The sequence below is a fragment of the Macrobrachium nipponense genome, chromosome 6, assembly GCF_015104395.2.
Source record: "Macrobrachium nipponense isolate FS-2020 chromosome 6, ASM1510439v2, whole genome shotgun sequence".
Lineage (NCBI taxonomy): Eukaryota > Metazoa > Arthropoda > Malacostraca > Decapoda > Palaemonidae > Macrobrachium > Macrobrachium nipponense.
The window spans coordinates 104056092-104078850 of NC_061108.1; the positions used below are offsets into that span (position 1 = coordinate 104056092).

Here is a 22759-nt window from a genome sequence, read left to right on the forward strand (position 1 = left end):
GTCTATTTATGATGCTTATCAAATCTTTCGTTCTTCTGTTTTCACTCTCAACGGTCGACAAGTCGAAGTTTTCACTTTTATTAAGAGTACGTCTTAGTTCGTAATCAAATGATCATATATAATCTTATATAATAATCTAATTCGTTATTGTATTGGAAAACTGTACAACGCTACTGTTCCCTATTTTCTAGGTTTTGTAAGACGTTTTAATGTCTGCATTTTCAAATGTTTTGAGAGAGAGAGAGAGAGAGAGAATCTGGCCTAGTTCATTTATTTCTAATTTGTTTTTGTCTAGAACTTTTCGTGCAATGTTTAAGTAACATCCACTCCCCTGCAGGATTGTTCCAAGTACATTTCCTGTGACTGGGAAAGACCGTTCCTTATGTCCTGCGGTCCAGGGACGGTCTTCAACCCTGACATCAGCGCATGCGATTGGCCCCACAATGTGGACTGTCCCTCGAGCGAGGACCTTCCTTCAGGTGGAATCGGCAAAGGGCTTCTGTCGCCAGATCCTCCTGCCATACCCATACCACCCCCTGAGGAACCTAGTCCTCCTGATTATTCTTCTCTTGATTCGCTCTTCGGACTGGTAAGCTTTTATTTATTACTCGAGTAGCCATCCTGGAAGATAGATTTTTGTTTTTATTTAACTTTACCCTTCTTGTCTCAAGCAACAAGCTTGGTTATTCGTCTCTGTGAACCTGAAGATTCGTAATCTTTTTGAGGGCTGTCATATTCTAGCTGCCCGCAGGGCTCAAGGAGGACCGTAACATTAAGCTAACCATCTACCAATTAAATAATTAGCAACTCCACAGGAACAACGTCACTCTTTGAATAAAAGACTTGTCGTCATAAGACTAGATTTAGTTCTTGCGTCGTTCATCAAATGAAATCCGTTAGTGTTGCATTGTGAATTGTTCAAGTTGGATTTTTTTATTCTGTTAAGTGTCTATTTAATAGTCCCCATGAATACATATAGTTTTATGTGAGACAGCGCATATTATATGTCTATTTCAGAATTGTTAATATAGCAATACGCTAACAGTGTAGAATCTATGGTCTAATGCTTCTTTATAGTTTATTGCAACAATGATAGATGTACTTTAAAAATACGCAATCCTATCAGCATAATATGTGGTCCATTGTCGTAGATTGTTATAGCTGCAGTTGCTTTATATATAGGTAAAATCTTAGTATTCCTTACTAATACTATTCAGTTTTCATTGCAAGACATTCATACTATTAACATTCATACTATTAATTTTTCTTCGTAGTTTAAGACAGGAAGCACACCAACTTGCTGATAATAGGAATTATAATTTTTAGCATCCAGTTTTCACTTAAGGAATCTGCCTTTTTCATCATCTGGTAAAGAAGAAATACTACGAAGTATTTCCTTACGAAGATTTGCACGTTTTGCAACAACCAGTAGCAAACAGATTCGATTTCAAGTTGCATTCCCTGTGGCCCAAGTTACATTTCGGTCTAGACAACCTACACAAAAAGCATCATAAGATCCCTAAGGTGCACTGAAGATAAGTTATTCAGAGAAAAACTGTATATATTTTATGACTTTGGTACTAAGACTGAGGTATTGTTGATACTCTTAAAGTATAGTAAATACCTACGCTTAGAACGGGACATGATTATTTATTAAATGAAATGATGAAATATTATTGTTATTCTTTGGAAAGTTACAACTTACTGAATTAGGCGTGTCTAATAGGGCCATGGCATCACTGACCCTGTCGTTGACACGCCAGATACCAGTCGCTCAATCTACTACATACATGACTTTACTTGGACCTACTTAGTTCCTGCACACACACGTAGATAGTTAAGAACCCTGCTTGAAATATTCAATGGGCATTTTAGATTAACCTAAGTATTATTTTTGTTGTCCTTGAAGAAATGAATGAATCTTAATTTAAGACATGTTCTGTATATAAACTTTCAGTCACACTTCTTACAGTAAATTTATTTTTCCCTGCTTCTTTTTTGTTTTGGCAGGTAACTTTACAATAATGTGGCTATGGGTAGTGCCATCTGTGCACCTCACGCGGTGCACTGTAAGGATTACTGAAGATTCTTTGCAGCGTTCCACCGCCCCTTAGCTGCAACCCCCTTCCTTTCCTTTTACTGTTCCTCCGTTCATATTCTCTGTGTACCATCTTGCTTTCCATCCTCTCTTAACAGTAGTTTCGTAGTGCAACTGCGAGGTTTTCTTCTTGTTGCACCTTTAAAATCTTACCCATAATTTCCCATTCAGCGCTGAATAACCTCATAGGTCCCAGCGCTTGGCTTTTTGCCTTAATTTTATATTACACTCCATTACACCAATGACATAGTTTACCATTTACCATAATTTCCAAACAGATTCCCAGTCCAGCCCCTGGCATAGTGAATTCGATTGTTGATCATGCCAAGGAAAAGCTGGATCATGTGCGTAATAAGGTAAGGAAAGATTAAGTCAATTTCTGTTCCATCTCCTGGGAATCTTGAGTTTGATTCAGCTGTGAAGTAGAAATTTATTCCTGTTACACACTTGTCTGTGTGAGGTATGAACTGTATTTATGTTATAGTATACACGTCTGCGTTGTGTGAAGTAAGAAATTTATTTCTGTTATACACGTGTCTGTGTGAGGTAGAAATTTATTGCTATTATACACGTGTCTGCGTGAGGCATATAATTTATTTTTTGTTATACACACGTCTGCGTGAGGTAGAAATTTATTTCTGTTATGCACGTGTCTGTGTGAGGTATGAAATTTATTTTTGCTACACGTGTCTGCGTGAGGTATAAAATCTATGTCTGTTAATACTTGTACCTGCGTGAGGTAGAAATTTATTTCTGTTATGCACGTGTCTGTGTAACGTGTGAAAATTATTCTACTGCACATGTGTTTTGTGTGAAGTAGAAGTTTATTTCTATGAGGTATAAATTTATTTCTATGGCGCACGTGTCCTTGCCAGGTAGAAATTATTATTCTATAATAATGCGCATTCTTTGTTGATTATTTCAAACACACACTGCTAGAGCTGTACGTATATCTTCCTCTTGACAGAAAACGCTTATTCAATTTGAAGAAGGTTGTAAGAAGGCATAACATTTAAGGGATCTCTCTCTCTCTCTCTCTCTCTCTCTCTCTCGTCTCATCTCTCTATCTCTCTCTCTCTCTCTCTCTCTCTTCCTCCTCTCTCTCTTCTCTCTCTTTGCTTTTTTTTTTTTGAGTTTCCAACATTTTTTTTTTATTTCTTTACATCTGCGCCATTCTTGACCTCAGCATCCGTCAACTAAAACACCAACATAGTTCTGTTACACTAAACGCTTTTGAACTGGCTTTTCTGAACTTATTACAATAGAACACAGAAATGAAAAAAAAAGAAGTTTCCTCTTAACAACTCTGTCGACATTTGATATAAAGCCAGTAGGAAAATTTCTTACAATATTATTATTATTATTATTATTATTATTATTATTATTATTATTATTATTATTATTATTATTATTATTATTATTATTATTATTTATTTATTTATTTTTTTGCTCTATCACAGTCCTCCAATTCGACTGGGTGGTATTTATAGTGTTGGGTTCCGGGTTGCATCCTGCCTCCTTAGGAGTCCATCACTTTTCTTACTATGTGCGCCGTTTCTAGGATCACACTCTTCTGCATGAGTCCTGGAGCTACTTCAGCCTCTAGTTTTTCTAGATTCCTTTTCAGGGATCTTGGTATCGTGCCTAGTGCTCCTATGATTTTGGGTACGATTTCCACTGGCATATCCCATATCCTTCTTATTTCTATTTTCAGATCTTATTATTATTATTATTATTATTATTATTATTATTATTATTATTATTATTATTATTATTATTTTACGGCCATTCATTTACAGTAAGGCAGCCACATAAGACATAATATTAGACAAACAAGCTTAAAGAAAAATACAATCTCCCTTTTGTGATAAAAGAGACAACAAACTTATAATAAACTGCATAATATGAGAATAGCATATAAGTAAAAAGAGAGCAGTTACTATATACCCTCGACCTTTTTAAGTTTTTTCATGTTAATGGGTAATATCTTGGAGGAATATTCCTCCAAGGGTAATATACACAGAGGGTTGCATTCCCACTTTAGTTATGATAAATGTATTTATTTCTGTAAATTTGTCTAATAATAAATAAAAATGTAGACTCTGGGCACCACTACTTTTTTGTTTGTTTAATGTACATGTAAAGTAATATTATTTTATTATATTTTAACAAGTCTTCCAAGAAGAGCTTTTGCGCAGCTCCCGTGTGGCGTCGCTGATCGCTGGTGTTACTTACGGCCTAATCGACGAATCCTACCTTGTGTTTTGAAAGACTATTATTGTATCTTTTTTCTCTCTCTCTCTCTGTAAAAGGTCACCAGTGCAGAAGTAAATTCCAAGTGATGGAGGTCATCGGGAACAATGCGCGAAGAAAGTGGCGCCAGTGATTACATCTTAGGGGTTGGGATTTGACGAAATGACCGTCATGGGATGCCAGAAAATGTTTAGACTTACCACAATAAAGGAAGTGTAACGCTGGTAGTACTAGAGAGAGGAGACAGGTTTATTGTATAATTAAATCATTGCTACGCTACATTTTTCTTGTCTACCGAGATATTTCGTATCAAATATCGAAATTATCTCTCTCTCTCTCTCTCTCTCTCTCTCTCTCTCTCTCTCTCACTCTCTATATATATATATATAATATATATATATATATATATATATATATATATATATATATATAGAGAGAGAGAGAGAGGAGAGAGAGAGAGGGAGAGAGTTAGATGTTCGAGAGAGAGAGAGAGAGAGAGAGAGAGAGAGAGAGAGAGAGAGAGAGAGAGATAATTTCGATATTTGATACGAAATATCTCGGTAGACAAGAAAAATGTAGCGTAGCAATGATTTAATTATACAATAAACCTGTCTCCTCTCTCTAGTACTACCAGCGTTACGCTTCCTTGTTGTACAGAAAACGAACGCCCATTCTTTTCAGACCTAATCATGGTCCCTGAGATATATATATCATATATATATATAAATATTATATAGATATATATATCTATATATATAAATATATATATATATATATATATATATATATATATATATATATGTGTGTGTGTGTGTGTGTGTATGTATATATATATATATCCAGGGACCATGATTAGGTCTGAAAAGAATGGGCGTTCGTTTTCTGTACAACCGCTCAAATATTTTCAAATGTCGTATAATTTTTTTCCCATTTCAAAACCCTTTGTTAGATTTTTTTTTTCTTAATACTTCAGATTCCATTTTGTCGCAAGCCGTATCTTATTGGGTTTTCTTGGGCCAATTTTTAATCTCTCTCTCTCTCTCTCTCTCTCTCTGATACTATCCTCGGGATCAAAGAAATTTTAAGATGAAATTCTTTGGCGATGACTTACGAACTTCTTGAACTTTTCCACTTAATGAAAGGTACACATAAGAACTGTACCATCCTTCGCTCAGAGATGTGTATTTCTGGTGACAGAAGTTCACTCTCGAAGTGGTTCGGAAGTCACGTAAAACCGTTGGTCCCGTTGCTGAATAACCACTGGTTCCATGCAACGTAAAAACACCATACAAACAAACAATATACCATCCTTCGCTACGCCACGACGATCTCTGAGAATAACAAACAGATTAACGAGTGAATCAACAAGTGTTTGAAAGGAAATCAAACTGTTTCGTCATTATTTCTTTGTTTTTCTTTCTTTCATGAAACTCATTTTCTCCAAGGTCTCTTAATTAAATTCTTTCGTTTGTGACGGGTGAAGGGCTCAATTCATCAAATTGGCGGAAGTTTCTATATTTGAGAATGTAGACATATCCTAGGTGACATACCTACATCCAAACATCCTTTTCTCTTTTATTTACTCGTTCATTTATTTATTTTATTTATATATTCTTCCTCAAATCAGTCATACTCGTACACACTGGGAATCATGTTGTCTTTTCTTCTTCGTTTTTTAGTTTCAATAATAATAATAATATAATAATAATAATAATAATAATAATAATAATAATAATAATAATAATAACTGGCTGAAGTATTCGCAAGGGAAAATTGCCTAGAAGATATAGGAGTGTGACGAACAAAAGAATAACAGTAGGCAGAACATCGCCACAAAACGATCGAGAATTGACCGAGACAGTCAGTAACTTCTTACTTATCACATGTGGTAATTACTCATAGGAATCATGACTGAGGATCTCTGCAAGTACTTGTGGTAAAACAAACACAACGCCTAAGTAGAGATTGGAAAGGATGCTGCTGCAGGAAACGTAAGAGACCAAGACCCACCTCACTGGGGATAAGATGGTGTTGGGGAATTGTAAGAAAAGAGAAACAAGTCCATCTATGTCATGGATTGACTGTAAGAAGCCTTTGATATAGTCTCTCCCTATCCTCTGTATTTTTCCATCTGTCCACCCGCCTGTGGTGTTTACATATGGTAACACTGCGTCCCGGGCTTTTGATAGTTACGATATGTGTAAGTTTTAGGTAAATAAAAGGATATCTTGGTGTACATTTGCAACTGAAAAGTGTTTTAATAATTGACTGTATGCGAATTACACCGTTAAAATTCGAAATAGGATATTGTTATTATTGTTGAATGTAAGCTGAAAGTAACTATCTAAAGCCCGGGACGCAGTGTTACCATACGCAAACACCACAGGCTGGTGGACAGATGGAAAAAAACCGAGTATAGTGACTGATTGAGTGCTGGAAGAATTATGGAACTGCAGATAATTTTGTAATCTTACTCAACAACAATGCAATACTGGGAAACAAAATCTTAGCTCCATCAGAAATTCAACTATCAGAAGAGGAATCTTCGAAGGAGATTCACTATTATCGCTGCTGTTCATAGTCCTCGTTATACAAAATGACAGTGGCCCTCAGGGAAACTGAAAATAGCTACCAACTTTAAAGACAGGGCGTAGTTATCAGTCACCTGATATTCATGCATGAAGTAACGAAATGTGGAAATAGATGACCTAATATAATTAGTACTTATTTTCAGCAAATATGAAATGAATACGGAGTCAATCAATCATAAGTATCAGCTCAAAATGAATACAAGAGGCAAAGAAGCAAGACAAGTACCAAAGCCTTACAATGAACGATCTGCAAAGCAAATAGGGTACCATATAATTAAAAATGGTCTGGAAAACAAAAAAAATCAAGGAATATCTGGATTTTGATGCAAGATTCCCCTAGCGCCTCAGTGGCGTGGTTGGTATGGTGTTGGCGTACCATCTCGGTGGCCGCGAGTGCGGTTCTTGGGCATTCCATTGAGGTGTGAGAGATGTGTATTTCTGGTAATAGAAATTTACTCTCGACGTGGTTCGGAAGTCATGTAAAGCCGTTGGTCCCGTTGCTGAATAACCATTGGTTCTATGCGACGTAAAAACACCATACAAACAACAAACAAACAGACATGATCCTAGTAAAAAAAAAAAAAAAAAAAAAAACGTATCCGTCAGATTTAGCCACTGCGTGGGCCATACTTGTTCTGAACAAAGCCCGAGAACCTGAAGAAGACTGCGTGCAGACCCAGACTTACACCAGAAAAGGGTGCTGCTGGCCACAGCCAGGATAATTAGAAGTGTTGCCATCCTAATTAAACAAGGTTTTGTGCGGTCAGATCCACAGGTGGCCTGTTGCAACCTTGATCCAGAGTTGGCGATCCCAGCCTAGCAAGGTTGTGTGATAAAAGAATAAGATTAATAATCTTGGTTCTGTCTTTTTGTATGAGACACTGAATTATTTTGGCATCCACATTTGAAAGGTGTTCTCTTGATTTTAGTTTAAATGCCCTTCTAGCAGTTCAGCATCATTGTGCTCAGTATAATTAGCTAGCTCTAGAGCAGTATGGGTGAAATGATTGACTATGCTTTTAAACGCAAGAAAAAGTAACATTTGGGATATGTTGTTGTATAATTTAAGGTATTGCAAGTTATTTTCATACTCGGACCTACTTAAACAGCCCCTACTTACACAGGTTGACTGGACTTACCAACGAGCAAAAGACAAAGGCAAGAGATTACTGAATAAGCTAGGGGTGAAGAATTCAGCGTCCTTGTGCCTGAGACCAGACGGTCTGTTTCCTTATCTCAAGGTTGGTAGTCGAATGTTTTTTCCCATTTCTAATTAGGTTTAAGTATTGATTTCGTATGGTCCTATAGGATGTAAGTTACCCAAATATGATCATAAAATTATATTACAAAATGCTTTGTTAAGTAACTGAAAGGACTAAAGAGTAGTGCACTGTATTTTTGCAAAGATTTTTTGGGCAACATGAACATTTCAGTTTTGATTATTTTGAAGAATTTGGAAAGACTTGGCAATTATTAGAATTACCCTGTAAATAAGATACTAAGAGAAAGTGTATGAAACTATATGTAAAGATAAGATATACCACGTTTATTCATTCTAAAATTCTTAATTACAAAGACTCATTCGTTATTGTCTTTATTGGAAAGGATTGTAAAAAGTTTGTGAACTGTCATAAGTCGAAGCCACACCTTCAGACCTGCAGCCCAGGAACATTGTTCAATGCCATCAAGGAAGTCTGCGATTTCCCTTCTAAGGTGGTTTGCCCGAAGAGCAGAGCGACTCCTGCCAGTAAGTAGAGAACTCTTACGAGCCAGTAGAATGGTTCTTAATTCTAAGTAGAGCAGCACTTTCGAGTAAATAGAGAATGCTTACTCGTAGCTAGAATTGCTCCTGCTAAAACATTAGGTCGTCACGCCAGTAGGTAAAGCACCCCCCACTACAACTGAAAAGAGAAGTTCTTACTATAGTAGATTTACATAAACCGTGCATTTGATGTCTAGGCCAGTCCCTTACGACGCTCCTGATTGACTGTTGATAAGGCAGTCACAGGGCTGGAAACTCTCAGTCTCTCTCGAAAGTTCATATAGGAAGGATGTATGTTCCACCTCTCCTGAAAGACGTATACCTCAGGAGAGGTGGAACATAGATCCTACCCATGTGAACTCTCGAGAGAGACTGAGAGTTTCCACCCCTGTCATTAGCTTATCAACACCTAATCAGGAGCGTCGTAAGGGACTGGCCTGGACATCAGATGCACGGTTGAAGTGAATCTACTATGGTAGGAACTGCGACTTTAACAAGTCCAAAGTCACCTAGGAACAAGTACAATAGTTTCTTTTATAATATATAATGTGGAGTATCCACTGACCAATAGTTGGTAAAGTGTTACTAATAAGTAGGCCAACTTTTAGTAGGAAGTAATGCCTGATGGTATATTTTTCTTTTCTGAAAAGCAGAGACGGTCCTCTTAGTATTAAGCGTACCCGTTTAAAAAATAAACGTCTGTAGGTAACGGATATGATTAAATAACTTCTGGAAGCAATCACAGGCTTTTGTGATTTAGATGAAATTGTCCGACTGCTGCTTCATGGCGCCACTTTAAGCTCTGGATCGTTTTGTGAGCAATGCACGGCCTGAGGTTATGAGAGGGGAGCAATACATATAAATTTGGGCGTTATTATCTTATCATGTTTTTTGCCTTCGCTGCCCCTCCCCCTTAAAGTGAGTTAGTTGGATGTAATTATATGTACACTGATAAATGTAACAGTTAATGTCAGGTCTATGAAATTAATTTTTTTCAATATAAGAAAGATTTTGGTACATGGGAACAGAAGAAAAATTTCGAAATAAGATAGTGAGAATCTCATAGCTATACAGTTTTAGAGTTGATCATTTATGAAACGAACATCTCTTCATTTGTCCCACACATACACACACACACATACACACACACACACACACACACACACACACACACACCAGAGCAATACCAGTACTGAATAACAGCTACCATTCTACTTTCATTTTATTCCTTATCTACTAACATTGAAGTACTGATTCTTTTCTTTTTTCAGAGGAAGCAAGCGTTGTTATTGCTCCGCCATCAGGACAGAAGATCAGACTGAGAGGCAGTAATGTCCCATGGGCTGGTTATGTGCAGGTAATATGCGTTCAGTTTTAGCTGTTCTTATCAGTTGCAACAACCAGTAGATGTGCACATGGAAACTACTGACATCTGCCTATAATGCAGTTACCTGTTGTCCTTAGGCAAAAAGCTTAGTAAAGGTGTGATTTCGATATCTGGAAGTACTGTACAATGTATGTTTAGCATTTACAGCTGCCTTACATAACACTTCACAGGTACTATACGATTATGATACATGAACGCCTAATCCATAACAGATTTATACAAGAAACATCTTTATCAAAATGAGACAAGGATTAGTATATTGATCATTACAGCTGAGTCGTGTCTAACTTAGTACTACAAGGACCAGCATTTCTTGTTTTGAAATATTTATTCAATATGGGAGCCTGAATGTTAGGTCTCTTCTCTCTTTTTCGTAATCAGAATTAAGATCAACGACGCTTTAAACAAAGCGAAATGTTAGTACATGAGTAATAAGTAACATTTATCAATTATAACCTTATTATCTTGATCAGTTAAAGTCTTTAATCATGGACCCTGGAACACCAGATTTAGCAGTTATCTCATTCAGAGATAACGAGAAAATCCCTGAAATTGCACTAATCTCATAAAAAATAGTTTTTATCTACCTGCATGAAAAGGGTTTCTGTAGTCCAGTTACTTTCTTAGTTTATTATTATTATTATTATTATTTTTTTTTTTTGTCTATCACAGTCCTCCAATTCGACTGGGTGGTTTTTATAGTGCGGGGTTCCGGGTTGCATCCTGCCTCCTTAGGAGTCCATCACTTTTCTTACTATGTGCGCCGTTTCTAGGATCACACTCTTCTGCATGAGTTCTGGAGCTACTTCAGCGTCTAGTTTTTCCAGATTCCTTTTCAGGGATCTTGCGATCGTGCCTAGTGCTCCTATGATTATGGGTACAATTTCCACTGGCATAGCCCATATCCTTCTTATTTCTATTTTCAGGTCTTGATACTTATACATTTTTTCCCTTTCTTTCTTTTCAACTCTGGTGTCCCATGGTATTGCGACATCAATTATTATTATTATTATTATTATTATTATTATTATTATTATTATTATTATTATTATTATTATTATTATTATGCCTTTACATAAAAGTAGACACCCTAGGCTGGTGAATTGATAAAGGTAATACGAAATTTGAGAGACTTCTTGACAAATAATTTGTATGTGAGTGTAAGCAAAATTAGAATATTTTAATCTATTTTCCAACAGGTAGAGGTTGGTGGACGTTGGAGGGTTATAACAGACACCTTATCCCAGTGGACAAAATCGGACGCTGATGTTGTATGCCGCAGTCTCGGCTATGAAAAGCAAGTTTCTCTTATGTTTTTTAGTTTTCTGTAAAAGAAAAACATTGAGATGGCTATTTGCTTGTCCGTCCGCACTTTTTCTGTCCGCCCTCAGATCTTAAAAGCTATTGGGGCTAGAGGGCTGCAAATTGGTATGTTGATTATCCACCTCTACCAAATTGCAGCTCCCTAGCCTCGGCAGTTTTATTTTATTTGCGCGCGCTAAATTCTGGCACGCGCCAGTATTTAGCGCCCGCTAAATAATGGCTACACTTTTCTCTAGTTTAGCCCGACGCGCAACCATTCAGGATGTTCCATGGCTGGCAGTAGTTCTATATAACTTGTTGCTAAACTAAATTGGTCTTTATCCGTAGCAGTCAATTAAAGGAATTTACGTATATGCTAGATGCATCAGTTCTGATAGAGGAGCCCACAAAAATTAATTGTTTAATTTGCCAGGTTATTGTATTCTGATTAAAGAAGGGTGCTTTCGAATCGAAATAGATGTGAATATGGTTAGATGTAAGCGATCTACCTAGCAAGAAGAACTGAATATTACCAGAGAGAGAGAGAGAGAGAGAGAGAGAGAGAGAGAGAGAGAGAGAGAGAGAGAGAGAGAGAGAGAGAGAGAGAGAGAGTCCCTGCCAGAATAATCAATGATGCACACCAATGTAAAATATTCCTACACCGTCAGTTCTACTTCATAAACGTACTACAAGATTTATCGGCAGTTTTGTAAACATTTTTGGCGACTGAAACTATCTTGTTCCAATACTTCTGCCATTCTGTTAATCAGCCCTTCTCTTTGTAGATGTCGCCTCTCCTCCTTTCCCCTAGGACTTTGGAATGTATATTATTTTCCGTCCATTTTTTTCACCTTTTCGCTTCATGTGACCATGGCACCTCAGTATTTTTGCTTTATGTAAAATTGCTATGATAACTAGATTCACATATGGGATCTTTCCTAGATAGTGATCTCAAGGCTTTCCGGGGCTCGTTATCTAGGATTAATATTTCTTAGGGGTCATTATCTTGAAGATATTTACCTTCTTTTGTTTATTTTTTACAATAATCCCCAACGGGCTTGTATTAAACACACCGCAAAGGTAGGATACATACCCGGTTAAAACTCTTGTGGGTCACTATATAGGAAAGATTGCTGTTTTGCTCTCATCTCAAGTATGCCATATCAAAGTCATTTATTTGTCCCTACTTCACGTTAAAGGGGAGCAGAGTCGAAATCTCAGGGTCGCACATTCGGCCTAGTGTCGCGTCTGGAGGCTGAATACAGAGTTGTTGAGTGTATGGGCCACGAAGAGAACCTCCAGCAGTGTCGTCTAGAAAGAGGAACTCAAGAAGAAGTCGACAAAACTGTCGTAGGTGAGTGGTACGACGTCATTATAGGTTTCTGAAATTATATTGTCGGTAATACCAAAGACCTTTTTAAAGATTATGTTAGAGGCAATTCCAAAGATTTTTCATATTATATTGGAGTTAATTCCAAAGACCTGTTCATAAATTATATTGAAGTTAATTCCAAAGACCTTTCCATATATTATAATGGAGTTAATTCCAAAGACCTTTCCATATATTATAATGGAGTTAATTCCAAAGACCTTCTCATATATTATTTTGGAGTTAATTCCAAAGACCTTTTCATATATTATTTTGGAGTTAATTCCAAAGACATTTTCCTATATTATATTGGAGTTAATTCCAAAGACCTTTTCATATATTATATTGGAGTTAATTCTAAAGACCTTTTCATATATTATTAGGGAGTTAATTCCAAAGATTTTTTCATATATTATTTTGGAGTTAATTCCAAAGACCTTTTCATATATTATATTGGAGCTAATTCCAAAAGCCTTTTCATATATTATATTGGAGTTAATTCCAAAGACCTTTTCATATATTATTTTAGAGTTAATTCCAAAGACCTTTTCATATATTATATTGGAGCTAATTCCAAAAGCCTTTTCATATATTATATTGGAGTTAATTCCAAAGACCTTTTCATATATTATATTGGAGTTAATTAAAAAGCCTGCATCAAAAATTATATTAGGTAATTCCAAAGACCTTTTCTAAAATCATAATGAAGGTGATTCCAATGACCGATTCTAACATTATCTTGGAGGTAATTCCAAAGACCGTTTCCAACATTATATTGGAGGTGATTCCAAAGATCGTTCCTAACTATATTGGAGGCAATTCCAAAGACCGTTTCTAACATTATATTGGAGGTAATTCCAAAGACTGTTTCTAACATTATATCAGAGGTAATTCTAAAAAATGTTTCTAACATTATATTGGAGGTGATGCCAAAGACCGTTTCTAACATTATATTGGAGGTAATTCCAAAGACTTTTTCTAACATTATATTGGAGGTACTTCCAAAGACTGTTTCTTAAATTATATCGGAGGTAATTCCAAAGACTGTTTCTAACATTATATTGGAGGTAATTCCAAAGACTGTTTCTAACATTATATTGGAGGTAATTCCAAAGACTGTTTCTAACATTATATTGGAGGTACTTCCAAAGACCATTTCTAACATTATATCAGAGGTAATTCCAAAGACCGTTTCTAACATTATATTGGAGGTACTTCCAAAGAATGTTTCGAACATTATATTGGAGGTACTTCCAAAGAATGTTTCTAACATTATATCGGGGGTATTTCCAAAGACTGTTTCTAATGTTATATTGGAGGTAATTCCAAAGACTGTTTCTAACATTATATTGGAGGTACTTCCAAAGACCATTTCTAACATTATATCAGAGGTAATTCCAAAGGACCGTAATTCCAACTTATATTGGAGGTACTTCCAAAGGATGTTTCTAACTTATATTGGAGGTACTTCCAAAGATGTTTCTAACATTATACGGGGGTAATTCCAAAGATTTGTATATTGGAGGTACTTCCAAAGACTATTTCTAACATTATATTGGAGGTAATTCCAAAGACTGTTTCTAACATTATATCGAAGGTAATTCCAAAAACCCTTTCTAACATTAAACATTATATTGGAGGTAATTCCAAAGACTGTTTCTAACATTATATTTGAGGTAATTCCAAAGACCGTTTCCAACATTATATCGGAGGTAATTCCAAAGACCGTTTCTAACGTTATATTGGAGGTAATTCCAAAGACCGTTTCTAACATTATATTTGAGGTAATTCCAAAGACCGTTTCCAACATTATATCGGAGGTAATTCCAAAGACCGTTTCTAACATTATATTGGAGGTAATTCCAAAGACTGTTTCTAACATTATATTGTAGGTAATTCCAAAGACTGTTTCTAACATTATGGAGGTAATTCAAACCGTTTTATTATATTGGAGGTAATTCCAAAGACTGTTTCTAACATTATATTAGAGGTAATTCCAAAACCGTTTTTCTAACCATTGTTTATTTGGAGGGATACTTCAAAAGGACCGTTTCCAACTTATTACGGGAGGTTAATTCCAAAGGACCGGTTTCTAACACTATATCCCAAAGAGGTAATCCAAAGACTGTTTTCTAACATTATTATCAGAGGTTATTCCAAAGACCGTTTTCAAACATTATTATCAGAGGTAATTCCAAAGCCGTTCAACCATTATATTGGAGGTTTAATTCCAAAGGACGTTTCTAACATTATATTGGAGTAATTCCAAAGACCGTTTCAACATTAATATCGAGGTTAATTTCAAAGACCCGTTTTCTAACATTATATTTGAGGTTAATTTCCAAAGACCGTTTCTAACATCATATCGAAGGTAATTCCAAAGACTTTGTTTCTAAACATTATTATTTGAGGTTATTCAAAAGCCGTTTTCTAACATTATATTGGATAATTTCCAAAGGACGTTTTCCAAATATATTGGAGGTATTCCAAAGACCGTTTCCAACATTATATTGAGGTAATTCAAAACCGTTTCTAACATTATATTGAGGTAATTCCAAAGGACCGTTTCTAACTTATTATTCGAAAGGTAATCCAAAGACCGTTCTTAACATTATATTGGAGGTAATTCCAAAGACCGTTTCTAACATTATATTGGAGGTAATCAAGACCGTTTCCAACATTATATTTGAGAGGTAATTCCAAAGGACCGTTTCTAACATATATTGAGGTAATTCCAAAGACCGTTTTTAACATTATATTTGAGTTAATTCCAAAGACCGTTTCTAACATTGTATTGGAGGTAATTCCAAAGACCGTTTCCAATATTATATTGGAGGTAATTCCAAAGACCGTTTCTAACATTATATTGGAGGTAATTCCAAAGACCGTGTCTAACATTATATCGGAGGTAATTCCAAAGACCGTTTCTAACATTATATTGGAGGTAATTCCAAAGCCCGTTTCTAACATTATATTTGAGGTAATTCCAAAGACCGTGTCTAACATTATATCGGAGGTAATTCCAAAGACCGTTTCTAACATTGTATTGGAGGTAATTCCAAAGACTGTTTCCAACATTATATTGGAGGTAATTCCAAAGCCCGTTTCTAACATTATATTTGAGGTAATTCCAAAGACCGTGTCCAACATTATATCGGAGGTAATTCCAAAGACCGTTTCTAACGTTGTATTGGAGGTAATTCCAAAGACTGTTTCCAACATTATATTGGAGGTAATTCCAAAGACTGTGTCTAACATTATATCGGAGGTAATTCCAAAGACCGTTTCTAACATTATATTGGAGGTAATTCCAAAGACCGTTTCTAACATTGTATTGGAGGTAATTCCAAAGACCGTTTCTAACATTATATTGGAGGTAATTCCAAAGACTGTGTCTAACATTATATCGGAGGTAATTCCAAAGACCGTTTCTAACATTATATTGGAGGTAATTCCAAAGACCGTTTCTAACATTATATTGGAGGTAATTCCAAAGACCGTTTCTAACTATATTGGAGCTAATTCCAAAGACCGGTTCTAACATTATATTGGAGGTAATTCCAAAGACTGTTTCTAACATTATATTGGAGGTAATTCCAAAGACCGTTTCTAACATTATATTGGAGGTAATTCCAAAGACCGTTTCTAACATTATATGGGAGGTAATTCCAAAGACCGTTTCTAACTATATTGGAGCTAATTCCAAAGACCGGTTCTAACATTATATTGGAGGTAATTCCAAAGACCGTTTCCAACATTATTTCGGAGGTAATTCCAAAGACCGTTTCTAACATTACATCAGAGGTAAATCCAAAGACCTTTTCTAGCATTATATTGGAAGTAATTCCAAAGACCATTTCCAACATTATATCGGAGGTAATTCTAAAGACCGTTTCTAACATTATATTGGAGGTAATTCCAAAGACCGTTTCTAACATTATATTGAAGGTAATTCCAAAGACTGTTTCTAACCTTATAATGGATGTAATTTCAAAGACCGTTTCTAAAATTATATTGATGCTAATTCTAAAGAGTGTTTCTAAAATGATAATGGAGGTGATTGAAAGACTTTTTCATAATGTTGGAGGTAATTCAAAAGACCGCTTCTAAAATTACATCCTATGCCACTCTTACTGAGAAAAAGGCGTAAATTCAATCCCAACGAGATTGCTAGGTCCTTCATATTATTCGCTTTCACAGTGGATTTCTCCTCTCTCTTCTCTTTTTCCTGGCTCATAAGATGTTTTGGAAAGTGAGGTTTTCTGTAATTCAGAAGAAGTCCATCAGAACAACTTTCCTTGACTGCTCTTGCGTTGGTCAGCCAAGGTTGCATCTTTCTCTCCCACATGGGACCAATTCCGTGAAATGACGATCGATTCTCTCGTACGGAACTCAGAGCAAACGAACTGTTTCCTTGAATCAATCTCCTATAGTTTTCCGCGCCAAGTTTCGTGACTGTTCACTACTTTCCTTCTAAACAGGAAGTCGCGGATTCATTTCAAATGAAAAGAAAGTTAGATTTATTCCGCATTGTCAAGGAGCGATTTCCTTATTGTATACAAAACTTTCTGAAAACGTGTTGATGTCTAAACACTTCAGGCTTCCTAATGCTGACAATGAAGGGATATTTTTTTTCTTTTTTTGCTACGTCTGAGGGGGGTTCGAAATGCGCCATTGTATCGTCATCATATCATTCATTGAACTTGCGCTTAGGTGGTTTTTTTTTTTTATTTTTTTTTTTTTTTACATCGTGTTCCCTTATATATATATATATATATATATATATATATATATATAATATATATATATATATAATATATATATATATATATACAGTACTGCGGTTCAGAAATATGCGTGATCGGACTGTGCGATTCCCTTTTATGCAGTTCTCAAAAATAGATTTTCTGTATCTGCGAAGCCGTTTAAATGATCGGTATCATCATCATCGCCATTCAGATCAGCGAAGTGTATTCTGAAGGCTTCACCTCAGCCATTAGCTAAGACGGAAGGCTCTGCCTCACACATTTGTGACGTCATACCGCAGCGTGTATGAATGATCGGTATCATCATGGCCTTGGGTATCATCATCATCATCGCCACACGTATTATTCAGATCTGCGAAGTGTATTCTGATCATCCGCATCATGTATATGCATCTGCGTAGTAGTCGAGGAGGAAGACCGATTTTCTCGAAATTATAAAGCTTGTCCTTAATTTAAATTTAAAGACGAAGGAAAGAGCAACTTCCATTTGGCAGCAGTCGACAACTTGAAATCCGTCATTGCTGAACATGAAGTAAGATTTTTTTTGTCTAGGTTAACTGGTTTTGACTTACATTTAGCATTTGATCATTTATTTTTTTTCTATTGTTGAAATAGATTTTGATGAAAATGATCAGTGAAAGTGATTAACAGCAGCAGATGAGAGAGAGAGAGAGAGAGAGAGAGAGAGAGAGAGAGAGAGAGAGAGAGAGAATCGTTCGATCTAAACTTTTCAAGAAAATAATTCATGTTGAATTTTTAATTTTTATCATTTCTTTTTAAGAAATTGTAATTTCATATCAGATTTTGAATTTTCATCAGTTCTTTTTTTTATCGTGGAATAAATTTAGATGAACACGATTACATAGTGAACGTGACGGACAAAGAAACGAGACAGGCGCTCATAACCAAGTTTGTTAGGCCTAACGGGAGTGAAGACAGCATGATCCGCCAGCTTCAGAAACCTCAAATTTTTCACAAAGCCCTCATTCAGCAGAAGAACTCTACACGGAGGATGAGATAGAGGAGTTTGAAGGTTTTTTGGCAGAGGATAGGTAGAGGAAATGACATCCAAAAGGTTTTTTAAAGGAAATGCCTATCGTACAGTAGACTTGCACCCAATGGTGGCAGTGTTTACGTGTGGGAGTTTTCACCATCCTGGGTGTAATTTTAAACTTTTTCAATGTTTTATTTATCCATAAGAACAATTTTATATTAAAAAAAATTTAGTATAGTCCATAGACAGTATTGAAAATGGGTAGTAAAAAAGTTTGACTGGGTAAGTTGCCGGTTACCTTGGCCCTAATAGAATGATTCCCAGAAGGTATGTGTATCAAAATCTGCGTTTTTCCAGTTCTGGGAGGCGGTGGATCGACCCAATTCTCGCATAATTGGGGGCCTTACTCTCTCTCTCTCTCTCTCTCTCTCTCTCTCTCTCTCTCTCTCTATAGATTAGATATATATATATATAATATATATATATATATATATATATATATAGATATATATATAATATATATATAATATATTATATATATATATATATAATATATATATACTATATATAATATATATATATTGACTCTACCATGTCGATTTATCTACTATTCTAGGCGTACGATGCAGGATGAACTGGGTGTCAGAGTGTGGCTTCGGAGGCGTCAACTGGGGGAGGAAGTGCTACCATTACACCCGGGCACAAACGCTGGTCACCCATGCCCAAGCAAGAGAAATCTGTGCCCAGAATGGCGCCAGACTTTTGTCCATACAGTCGCAGGTAGAATAACGAGATTATTCTTTTCGTGAGTTTCATATCTAAGCTTAGTATTGATCTTATTGTGTTTATTCATTATTGTTGTTTTACTGACATAATTTCTTTTATTAAATTTTAAATATCACCTGTATATATATTATATAATATATATATATATATATATATATATATATATATATATACAAAGTCCACAATGTAATTCTTGTTGCAAAACTTAGTATACGTATTAAAAAATATGTATGTTCAAGGCTTAAAGCTTTCGTCTAGCTGCTGTGGACTTGATCATATATAATATATATACGTATATATATATATATACTATATATATATATATATATATAGATATATATATAATATAGATATATACATATAATATATATACATAATATAAATAAAGATATATGCCACGAAGGAAAAATAAACGAAGGAGGATCTGCAAGATCTTTCGACGTTAAACGTCCTTTACTGAGCAGAGACTGACATAAATACAGGAAAAGACTATACAAGAAGATTCGTATAACTGACAGATAGGGATTATAAAGAGATTAGTACCTAGAATCCGACACACCTGGAAGATGAGAAACCTTCCCAAACAAGCATAAACAATGGGTGCAATTAAAGGTTTAAGACAATCATCTCAGATACGAGGTCAAGACAATTAAAGGATTATAGGTGACAGCTATTCAGAACTTGGTAAACAAAACCCTATTCACAATACATGTCAGACATACATTACAACAAAAATAATAACTCTAAGGCAACTGATTTTTATTTAAGTCAGTAATTATATCTTTGAGGTCATTCTTAAACATGTTACAGATACAAGGGTCTAAATGAAAAAGGCCACGACTAACATTGAAATTACAATGAAAAGTAAGTTGTGTTAAAGCAGATTCTAAAAGATTTCGTGATAAGACATCTCTTGATCTTGTAATTACTGAACTACCGACCCAATTTATTCGGTGGTTGTTTTCACTTAAATGAATGAATATTGCATTAGATTTTTGCCCAATTTTTACAGAATATTTATGTTGGCTTAGCCTTACTTCTAGGCCTTTGCTAGACTGTCCGAGATAAATTGAGGGACAATCCATACATGGAATTTTATATATTAAGTTGTTGCTTTCTCTGGGGCCATTTTTTATTAACATTCCTTTTAGTGTGTTATTATAGGAAAAAACAAGGTTCACATTAAAAGCTTTTAACAATGATTTAATGGTTTCAAATCCGTTAAAATAAGGCAAACTGAGAATGTTCTTAGAATTTTCTTTCTTGGATCAAGAAATTGAATACATAAGAAAAATAGGGAAAGATTTATGCTATCCTTCACATATATTAGACATTTGTTATAATAAAGCCCACAAAAAGTTTTATAGTGTAAGTAACACGCAGAAAGAAAATTCTAAGAACATTCTCAGTTTGCCTTATTTTAACGGATTTGAAACCATTAAATCAATGTTAAAAGCTTTTAATGTCAACCTTGTTTTTCCTATAATAACACACTAAAAGGAATGGTAATAAAAAATGGCCCCAGAGAAAGCAACAACATAATATATAAAATTCCATGTATGGATTGTCTCTCATTTTATCTCGGGCAGTCTAGCAAAGGCCTAGAAGTAAGGCTAAGCCAACATTAATATTCTGTAAAAACTGGGCAAAAATCTAATGCAATATTCATTCATTTAAGTGAAAACAACCACCGAATAAATTGGGTTGGTAGTTCAGTAATTGCAAGGTCAAGAGATGTCTTATCACGAAATTTTTTAGAATCTGCTTTAATACAACTTACTTTTCATTGTAATTTCAATGTTAGTCGTGGCCTTTTTCATTTAGACCCTTGTATCTGTAACATGTTTAAGAATGACCTCAAAGATATAATTACTGACTTAAATGAAAATCAGTTGCCTTAGAGTTATTATTTTTGTTGTAATGTATGTCTGACATGTATTGTGAATATGGTTTTGTTTACCAAGTTCTGAATAGCTGTCACCTATATTCCTTTAATTGTCTTGACCTTGTATCTGAGATGATTGTCTTAACCTTAAATCAGTCTCTGCTCAGTAAAGGACGTTTAACGTCGAAAGATCTTGCAGATCCTCCTTCGTTTATTTTTCTTTCGTGGCATATATCTTTATTTATGGATTTATCACGTTCCTAACTTTCGTGATTCAGTTATACGATACATATTATATATATATATAATAATATATATAAATATATATAGAATATATAGTTCATATATATACATATTATGTGTATATACATGCACGCCTTTTCACGCCAAATTTAAGCTTCTTCAGTAGTCTTCGTATGAAATGAATTCATCACTAACATATTTCAAATATGAAAATTACATGTCAAACATTTGTTTTAACCGGTGAATGAGATCCATGTAGTCAGTCGACTGTAGTGGATTGCAACCAGCGTGGAAAAGAGCCTTTACACGAAATGTCCTCGCATCGTCACCACACCCATTAAATTGATGTTCTTTTCTTCTGTATTCGCTTTTAGGCCGAGAGCGACTTTGTATCGGAGCTGCTGACAGCTGCAGCAGGAGACGTCGAGCCGGGCTTCCATACAGGGGGCGTAAGGACCGAGATTTTCGGGGACGTTTTCTGGTTGTGGCAAAATTCAACGTCGGCAGGGCCTGATATGCCCTTCGCTAACTGGTGGCCGGGTAAGTGTGCTTTTTTTTTTTGACCCAAATTCATTTCTCTATTCTATTCTACTCTGAATCTTTATCGGCGTAAAAGCACAGAGACAATAAGATGGGATTGATAATCATGTTATGAAGAAAACGAGAAACTTTTATGCAACGTAATGTTAATTTGAAGTGGGAGCTCTGATTTCACAACCTTCAAGATCGCAGACGCAGTATTATTTAATGACTTTCTAAACGTACTGCGATTACAATCATGTAAAGGCAGTTTCAAGTGTCTTTTTTTCCAGTTGTCAGTTCTGGTACTTTCGGTGCTCTTGAAGGAAGAGGATACGTTGAATTATATTATGCATTAACCTTCGTCATATTTATAAGTTGCCTCACAGGATAAGATAATCATCTGTTTATAATTTATTTCACCATTTTAATGCAAAAGGAAGATCCATGGGAAAATTAACGGTTTTCGTTTTGTTTGTCTATATAAATGCGTGCACTTGCTGAATAATAGTAATAATAATATGACTTGTTATATAATAATAATAATAATAATAATAATAATAATAATAATAATAATAATAATAATAATAATAATAATAATAATAATAATAATAATAATTGGAAAGTAAATCCACAGGAGTATGACTGTTTGTTTGTTATTTAAAATATATATTTTAGATAGCACAAAAATTAAACAGTCATGCTCCTGTGGATTTTACTTCCCCCCCCATTATCTTGACTCATGTGATTAGGAGGTTTCTTTGAAATAATAATAATAATAATAATAATAATAATAATAATAAT

General features: G+C 35.1%; 1 protein-coding gene across 1 annotated transcript in view; it reads left to right on the forward strand.

The window, feature by feature from the left end:
• The window catches only part of LOC135216798 (uncharacterized), a 63060-nt gene that overhangs the window by 7850 nt on the left and 32451 nt on the right, over window positions 1-22759 (forward strand). The window contains exons 5-13 of the mRNA XM_064252286.1: window positions 338-589; window positions 2377-2454; window positions 8067-8183; window positions 8548-8689; window positions 9976-10061; window positions 11291-11388; window positions 12593-12747; window positions 19139-19302; window positions 21811-21976. Of these exons, the coding sequence (XP_064108356.1) occupies window positions 338-589; window positions 2377-2454; window positions 8067-8183; window positions 8548-8689; window positions 9976-10061; window positions 11291-11388; window positions 12593-12747; window positions 19139-19302; window positions 21811-21976 (1258 nt within the window). The remainder of the gene's footprint in view (window positions 1-337; window positions 590-2376; window positions 2455-8066; window positions 8184-8547; window positions 8690-9975; window positions 10062-11290; window positions 11389-12592; window positions 12748-19138; window positions 19303-21810; window positions 21977-22759) is intronic.